Source organism: Silurus meridionalis, chromosome 11, assembly GCF_014805685.1.
Source record: "Silurus meridionalis isolate SWU-2019-XX chromosome 11, ASM1480568v1, whole genome shotgun sequence".
NCBI classification, from domain to species: domain Eukaryota; kingdom Metazoa; phylum Chordata; class Actinopteri; order Siluriformes; family Siluridae; genus Silurus; species Silurus meridionalis.
Genome location: NC_060894.1, coordinates 15647142 through 15655980, shown reverse-complemented (window position 1 = coordinate 15655980; position 8839 = coordinate 15647142). Strand labels below are relative to the sequence as shown.

General features: G+C 41.9%; 1 protein-coding gene across 5 annotated transcripts in view; it reads left to right on the top strand.

The window, feature by feature from the left end:
* Window positions 1-413: 413 nt before the first annotated feature.
* LOC124393690 (HMG box transcription factor BBX) overlaps window positions 414-8839 on the top strand; it is a 42829-nt gene continuing 34403 nt past the window's right edge. The window contains exons 1-3 of one of the 5 annotated variants that reach the window (XM_046861666.1): window positions 429-557; window positions 945-1204; window positions 2528-2612. Coding sequence is in view for 2 of the 5 variants with exons in the window: in XM_046861669.1 (XP_046717625.1) it covers window positions 1200-1204 (5 nt within the window). In the remaining 3 variants the exon portion in view is untranslated. The other 4 variants (XM_046861667.1, XM_046861669.1, XM_046861665.1 and 1 more) reach the window with 4 other exon arrangements.

Sequence of the window (8839 nt, the reverse complement as noted above, 5' to 3'; positions counted from 1 at the left end):
ATGCGTTTCACACAGCAGTGACCAAGTGATCAAGTGATCTCGGCTCAGTTATAATCTCGGCGTGGTGGAGCAGTGCATCAGTGTGTCCCCTCGGTAAATAATGCTGGTTGACATTGTACTGGCGGTGCAGCCTTTTGGCTTCTCAGGCGAGCAAAAGCGCCTCCATGTCGTTGCTGTTCACATCGAGTGAACGTTTCCTGCATAACCGCCGAGCTCGTTGTGTTATGTTTCTGCGTGTGTATGAGTGTGTGTGTGTCTGTGTGTGTGTGTGTGAGTGCATAACCAAAGACATTAAGATGTTGGATGAATGTATGGCTCTGCTGGGCGGTTGGAAATGTTCAGCGCTCTGTGTGGCTGTGTGTCGCTGCCTCTCAAGTACGCGGCCAATCGCGGCTGGCGATACACACACACACACACACACACACACACACACTTACTCTGTGTACAGTAGCAAGAGAGAAAAAAGTGCACACACAGATACACACAATCGGCAGGGTGACAGAAGGTGGACAAGCTTACAATCGCAACAACATTGTGTCACTTGAAAGTGTTTTCAGGTAAGAGCTTGAGAGCAACACTACTTCACTGACCATTTCTCTCATACAACACCCAGGAAGCATGACACTCACTCTCTCTCTCTTTCATACACACACACACACACTACGCAGAGATCTCCGGTGTCTCAATACAGATCTTTGACGCGAAAAGTTGACGTTAGACCGACATTTGGATGCTGCTTAATTAATGGCTAGGCCAGTCATTACAACCCAATACAACATCCTCATACACACACACACACACACAGGCAGTGAGTGGGGACGCAGTTAGAGGGGGAGGGCTGGAGAAAAACATGCCCAGAAAAACAGTGTCTCGAGTAAATCGAAAGTGCTCCAGCCACTCGTTTAGATGACTGACAGACACACTCTTTCTGGGCACTTTTGCAGCGTTTACGGGGACGTCCATCCGGTAGAGAGAGAAGGGAAAAAAAGAAGCAGCGGCAGCAGCAGGCGTGTGAAGTGTGACTGAGTGAGTGAGTGAATTGTGTGTGTGTGTGTGTGTGTGTGTGTGTGTGTGTGTGTGTGAGTGTGTGCGCCTGCCTCTGCCTGCTCTGTACAGTACGGCCAGTGCAGAAGGATGTCAGTAAGTTGAAGGTGGACGGAGGTTGGAATGACAAGGCCTCGGTGTTCGGACTCGCCTTCATGGGGTAAGTTTCCGTTTCTCGACGCCGTCATGACAGAAAACTCGGATGGATTTTCCTGCTCAGCAGCCCCAGTGCGGATTTATGGGGCTGCTCGCGGCAGGTCGGTGCGAAATTTCCGTCGGTCGGCTCGCAGCGTTGCGACTTGAGCACCATTTCCTATACGCGGCTCCAGTGATCCACACGCGTAGTCGCTGATTGAGGGCAGTCTGAGCCCCCCAAAATCGCAACCAGAAGCTCAGTGAGATCGAGCATGCACACGGACGACATGTACAACCCGAGCTGAGAAACAGCTTATTTTGCTCTCATCAGAGCTACAGAACAGGGGCACTTCCCCTCATCAGAACGCCTGCTTAGATATATGCACACACACAACAAAAAAAGACATGCAAGCGAGCCGGTGAGCACGCCGCCCTGATGATCATCAAACCGAGCCAAATCTAGGAGGAAAAGTTGGGGAAAAAAGTGGCACGATGTCGAGGCAAAGCGATGACTCGAGATCTGCTCATGACACGTTCGTGAAGCAGAGTAGAGTAGAGCAGATCAGCAGTTCGCATCAGTGAGCTAAGCTAGCTAGCGAGCTACTTTTCTTTTGCCGTAACTCGGTTGGAGAGACCTGTCGAGGCCGCCTGGTCAGCAAAGTGCGAACTCCCATTAACTAACACCACCACCGAACTGGGATTTCTCTCAGAAACAAGCTTTTTTGGTATTTCCCCCGTGACGAGTTTGACAGGAGGGAGATTTCTGCTGCTTCGATTTCCCTAAAGCAAGATGGACTCTCTTTGGCTTGTCTGTCTTTGGCTTGTCAGACCCCTAGATCGACATTTTGCACCGTGATGTAAAAGCGAGCAGGTTCGGACCAGGGCTCAGGCGGCCTAATTAACCAGCCTGATGTGGAGACAGAAGGAATACAGGCGGTATGTGGGGGCTTTTAATGTACTTCTTGATTGATAACGCGGATCTCGGGGGGGCACTTGGCTTGCACCAGGGCTCTACCTGCGGAACTGCACTCTCGATTATCGTCCGGTTTTTGTCCGATCAAGCACGGAACAGGTTAGGAACCGAGTGGAGGATTCGGCATCGGTACTTGACGATTCGATACATTGACGATAATTGAAGAGTAGTTAGTAGCTTGATCGCTGCACGTCTCTCTCTCTCTCTCTCTTACACACACGCGAAGCCAAACAGACGAATACACACACACACACACACACACACGTATATGCCGAGGTGAAATGTCCTTTTAAAATGTAGCTGACCGACGCTGTGAATTCCTGCATTAAGGACGAGCTGTGTGTGTGTGTGTGTGTGTGTGTGTGTGTTTTGTAGGTCACCATCATCGCATGTCACAGCCTGACTGACAGATCCATCTTCATCTTTCAAATCCAGCATTTCCATAGTAGTCTGTGATTAAGTAAGTACACCCTTCAGATCATGCCATATTTCGGTTTTCAAGCTCAAACACCACACAGCTTCTTTATACCTCTGTCTCCAAATCTTTACCTCATTCGCTATACATCCGCCCCGGCCGGGAGATCACCTCAACATTACTGTATGCCATGATCATTCGCTCATAACCTATCCTGCTCAGGAACACACTCGAATGACGGGGGTTGGGAGGAAAGGTCTAAAACCGAATACATGGTGAGATTAATGCACACAAAAATGCATTTTTATTATATAGTATCTGTTTGCATTGTGTTTTTTTTTTCATTATGCAAAGGACCTGCAACAGTGTCCGTATTGATAATATTGAAGAATTGACTAAAAGGTTTGTAAAATTGACTTTTTGTTATAACACGGAGAAAAAGAACAGTTGAAAAGTAGAGAATACTCCTTGAGGAAAGTCATTGTGCAATAGTTTTTTCCCCAACCATGGCTGCACAGTCACAATAAGAACTTTTGAATGTCCCCCAAACGCCCCCATTATTCCCACTTTCACAGTCTGTACGGGGTTTGTTTTTTGAAAAATTACCATTTCTGCCGGTGCCAATTTCCCACATTGTTTCAGTCGCAGTTTTTTCTGTGCATCAGGAAATGAATCTCTCCCTGATTCTGCATTATAATTATATTCATATTAAATTCATATTTGTATACTAGTTTTATGATATGTACATTATTGCGTTTAGTTATGCACGTAACACCCATTGCTCAGGTACATGAAAAAATAGTTTTGCCTGAAAATGGTTCAGGGTGCAAAAAAGAGGTTGGTGACTGCTGGTTTAAATGAGTTGAAATAACATTTTGTATACTATTATATAACAATGGAAACAGTGTAGCAACTGGAGATGTATCTATCACTCTATTTACCGTCCTGCAGGTATATATACGGTCACAGACCCTATTTATGTCATAACAAAGCAGCACATTCATTGAGGCATCAGAAACAACAGCATACTATTATTTTGTCTTGTTCACTAATCCTATATGAGCATGGCTCAGGTGGAACTTGACTGAAATGAAATGATGGTGAAATCACGGTTACTGTGTACACAGCTTTTCTGTTTAGCCATAGTTACAAAACAATTAAAAGCAATCGCTGAATTATATGCATATTATGTAATTTATAAGGTAGAAGTTTCCCAAAAACACCTTTTTTTTTTATTACATTAAAAGTTGTACTGAGCAAACTTTGCCAGACAAAAACGTAACAGACATTATATGGACACCTGTCTGTCTCATCTATATGAGATTGTTGGGATTCTCATTCAAAACCATGGGCTGCTACCGCTTTGCGGCTATCTCAGCCTCCAGTCTTCTGGGCAGGCTTTCTACAAAATCTTGGCTTGTTGCCTATCATCAGTATTTGCGATTCAGTGAAAAGAGGATTTGTAAGGCCAGGCACTGTAGGATGAGAAGCTCTTAGGTTCTTAACACAAAGTTATCCAAAACATCTACTATATTGCCAAACGTATTCACTCACCCATCCAAATAATTGAATTCAGGTGTTCCAATCACTTCCATGGTTACAGGTGTATACAATCAAGCATCTGGGCATGCAGTCCGCTTCTACAAACATTTATGAAAGAATGGGTCGCTCTCAGGAGCTCAGTGAATTCCAGCGCGGTACCGGGACAGGATGCCACCTGTGCAAAGTCCAGTCATGAAATTTCCTCGCTACGAAATATTCCACAGTCAACAGTTAGTGGTAAATAACAAAGTGGAAGCGATTGAGAACGACAGCAACTCAGTCACGATGTGTTAGGCAACGTAAAATAACAGAGTGGGTCAGAGGATGCTGAGACGCATAGTGCACAGAGGTCACCATCTTTCTGCAGAGACCATAGCTATAGACCTCCAAACTTCATGTGGCCTTCAGATTAGCTGAAGAGCATCATGGAATGGCTGGTCGAGCAGCTGTATCCAAGCCTTACATCACCAAGTGCAATGCAAAGCATCGGATGTAGTTGTGTAAAGCACGTCACCACTGGACTCTAGAGTAGCGGAGACGTGTTCGCTGGAGTGACTAATCATGCGTCACTGTCTTGCGGACAAGTTTGGTAGAGGAAGGGATTATGATGTGGGGTAGATTTTCAGAAGTTAGGCTCGGCCCCTTAGTTCCAGTGACAGGAACTCCTAATGTTTCAGCATACTGAGACATTTTGGACAATTTCATGCCCCCTACTTTGTTGGAACAGTTTGGGGACGACCCGTTCCTGTTCCAACATGACTGCGCACCAGTGCACAAAGCAAGCTCCATTAAGACATGGATTAGTGAGTTTGGTGTGGAAGAACTTGACTGGAATCAGATGTTACTCAAGTTCATGTGAAGGCTGATGAGCAAATAATTTTGGCAATATAGTGTATCTTTATGAATCTCCCTTTGTATGTAGAAGCATGGTCATGCTGGATGTCTTGCGCAAACATTTGCCACAAAGTTAAAAGTCTACAATTGTAGCATTGACCCTTTTCCTGGAAGCAAGTGATAGAGCACAAACACTACAAAACAGCCCCAGACCATTATCTGTCCTCCACCAAACTTTACTGTAGGCACTATGCATTCTGGTAGGAGGGAGTTCTCTTGGCGTCTGCCAAAGCTTGATTTGTCCTTTAGATTTCTAGATAGTGGAGTGCAAATCATCAGTCCAGAAAACACGTTTCCACTGTTCCAGTCCAGTGGCTATACACCACCCCTTCTGGTGCACAAAATGTCTTAGGCTTGTGTGCAGCTGTTTGGCCATGGAAACCCATTTCATGAAGCTCCTAATGCACAATTAAAAAGCTGATGTTGCTTCCAGAGGCAGTATATTTTGACTGATGCAGCACTAGATAGGTAATGGAACTATGGCAGAGGTGGCATCCAATGGAAATGCCATGATTAAAGTTACTGAACATTCTTTGTATTGTCTAGAGAGATTGTGTGTCTATTATTTTGTCACTAGGTGTGACTGAAACATCTGAACTCCAGGATTAAGAGAAATGTCCACATAATTCTGGCTACAAGGCACATCTCCTAAATCCATTGGGAGTCCAAATGTATTTAATGTATGTAATTATCAATTCTTTTTGCCCCGTTGAATGGAATGCATCACCTTCGTATTTCAGAAATGTTAGAATTAGTTTTTCCGCTAAAAGAAATGTGATGTTATGTACTGTTTTGTTAAACTGTGGATCAGTTTAATAATCGATGACTTTTGATAGTTGACTTGTTTGCTTGTTTCCCTCAATTAATTATCGAGCATTTGATTTCCCATGGTCTTTTAAAACCTACCATTGTTAACATTTCTAGTATTGTGACATATAAGTGCTACATAAATACAGTACCTTGTTATATTCGAACATGTAATGCATAATGAAAATGTCTATGCAGTTTTACTGTTTATTACTGTAGAGCAGATTATGTTAGCGTGGATAAAAAATCAAGTTTTAATCTTAGTGTATAATAACGTTATTAAATCTTTATGAATTAATTTTACTGATTTGTTACATAATCTAAAAATAATAAAATATAAGATAATGTATTAATGAAAACGAGGAGTGACTGTAGGATCTACTTGCTTTACTGTTGCAAAATCGTTAATATTTTCATAAAAATTTGTTGTTTTTAGATGTGATTAGCACATTAAAATAGTCATTCAAGTAAAAGTACTGTTACTTAAAGAATATACAGTACTGTGCAAAAGTTTTCGGCAGGTGTGACTAAATTCTGTAAACTATTACAGTAAACCCCCGTTGTACGAGCAACTAATAGTACGAGCAAACAGAGATACGAGTGACCTTGCTCGCAAAATTTTACCCTATTTGTGAGCAAATTTCAAAGGCACAAGCAAACCCACGCTGCCGGTTCCCCGCTTTTGGCCAAGGGTAACATCAGTCGCTCAAATGATGACGTATCGCTCGGTCGCTCTCATTGTTCAGTGCAGCAAAAACGTAACTTTTTTAGTGTTATTTTTATTTCACTAAAAATCCTGAAAAATGTCTCCCAAGAAAATCAGTAATGGTGCTGGGAAAAAAAAAAGTAAATAGAATTACCATTGAAACCAAGAAGGTTACGAGCGTGGTGTGTGTCTTACACTCGCAATCAACCACTACCACATGGGTAAGTGTTCAATTATTTTTACATTACGGTAATTTGCGGTGTATTTGTTTGTTAAAATAGGCTACAAATACTTTTTAAGTGCAGAAAAAAGCGATCGAATGAGGTTTCAGAACGGATTAAATCACTTTTACATTAATTCTTATGGGAAAAATCAGTTCGAAAGTACGAGCAAATGGACCTACAAGCAAGTTTCATAAAAGAATTATGCTCGTACAACGGGGTTTTACTGTATTGCTTTCAAATATGATTTCTATTGGAAATTGTTCCTTTTTTATTCATTTATAAAATACAAAGCAAGCAAAAATATATATATTTTTCCATTTAATCAATATTTATTGTGACTACTCTTTAGCTTTCAATTCTTAAACTTGTATACTTGCACAAAGTCAAAGATTTTGTAGGGACAGTGTCAGGTGTATGATTAACCAATTAAAACAAGCAGGTGCTTATGATCATTAATTTCATGGTTAAATGTAAAACACAGCCATTAACTGAAACAGAAACAGCTGTGTAGGAGGAACGAGACTGGGTGAATCTCTGCTAGTAAAGTGAGTGTGTGGAAGACAGTTCCATGTCACAGGTTATACACCATGGCAAGACACTATATCTGCAAGGTCAATTTCATCGCAGACTGAGGTTTTACGATGTGTTGTTCAAGCTATTTTGAAAACTCACAAAAGTATGGGCAATGTTGAGGACCGTAGACACAGTGGTCAGCCAAGGCTTCGATGCAGCAGAGAAAGACACATCGTGCTTTCAACTTCGGAAGATGTCCCAGGTATACCCATTTACTGTCTAGACAAGTAAATGAAATAAAGAAGAACTGTGGACAAAAAGCAATACCTACAATACAGTACAATAACGAGTGTCTGCAGACAACAGTGAAGCAAATAAAGTTGGTGATTTGGTCAGGATTAATGGCGTCCTCACTGCTTATAAATACATGCAGATCCATCCTGCAATACCATCATGGAGGTGTCTGATTCGCCCCAAATTTATTCTGCAGCAGAACAAGGACTTCAAACATAAATCCTACACCATTAAAAACTTCAGCATAGAAAAGAGCAGAAGTGATGGTTTCGTCAACATTATCGAGTCTATCTGGGATTACATGAAGCAAAAGAAGTATTCGAGTCAGCCAACTTTACATCCACAGAAGATCTGTGATTACCGTAATTTCCAGACTATTAAGCGCACCCAAATATAAGCCGCACGCACTGAATTTGACAAAGATTTTTATTTTGAACATAAATACGCCGCACCTGTCTATAAGCTGCAGGTGTCTACACTGAAACTAATGAACTTTACACAGGCTTTAACGAAAGACAGTGTCTGTTACACGGCTTGTATCTAAACAGTAGCCTACCAAGAAAGTAATTGTTCACTGGCTTCCTCCTTCCTTTCACAACAATTCCTCTCGGGAGTTTATCTTTTGGCATCGTCGTGCGTTTAAAAAATCACCATCGGTGAAGCTTTTCTCCTGATGCCGTGCAGCTCAGAACACAGGTGAAGTGCGTTTTTTTTATGCCCGGTTGTTTTCAACGTGACGAATAATTCGCCTTTGCTGTATACAGTCAAACGCCAGAGGAACCTCATCCATATTTCTGATGTGGGATTCAGTGAGAGCGCATCTGATTTAATATAAAGAATTTCATTGGTTCACCTGAACCCGTTCTGCAATTTCATTGGTCTAATGTTATGGGGCTCAGTTTTTTGGCATGTCGCTTGTGAAACCGGGAAAAACCCAGGAAAAATCCATAAATTAGCCGCTTTATTGTTTAAACCGCGGGGTTCAAAGCGTGGGAAAAAAAGTAGCGGCTTATAGTCCGGAAAATACGGTAGTTGTGTGGTAATATGCTTGAAACAACCTACCTGTGTGCAAGTATACCTAGAAGTATTGATGCTGTTTTGCAGGCAAAGAGTGGTCAAACCAAATATTGATTAGATTTAGATTTCTCTTCTGTTTATTGATTTTCTTATATTTTAACTTATAAAAATAAACTATTAACAATTCTATAGTTTTATTGCCTCTAATTAAAATTTTTATTTTATAGCATATTATCCCCTCTCCCCTTTCTGCCTTAAACTTTTACACAGTCCTG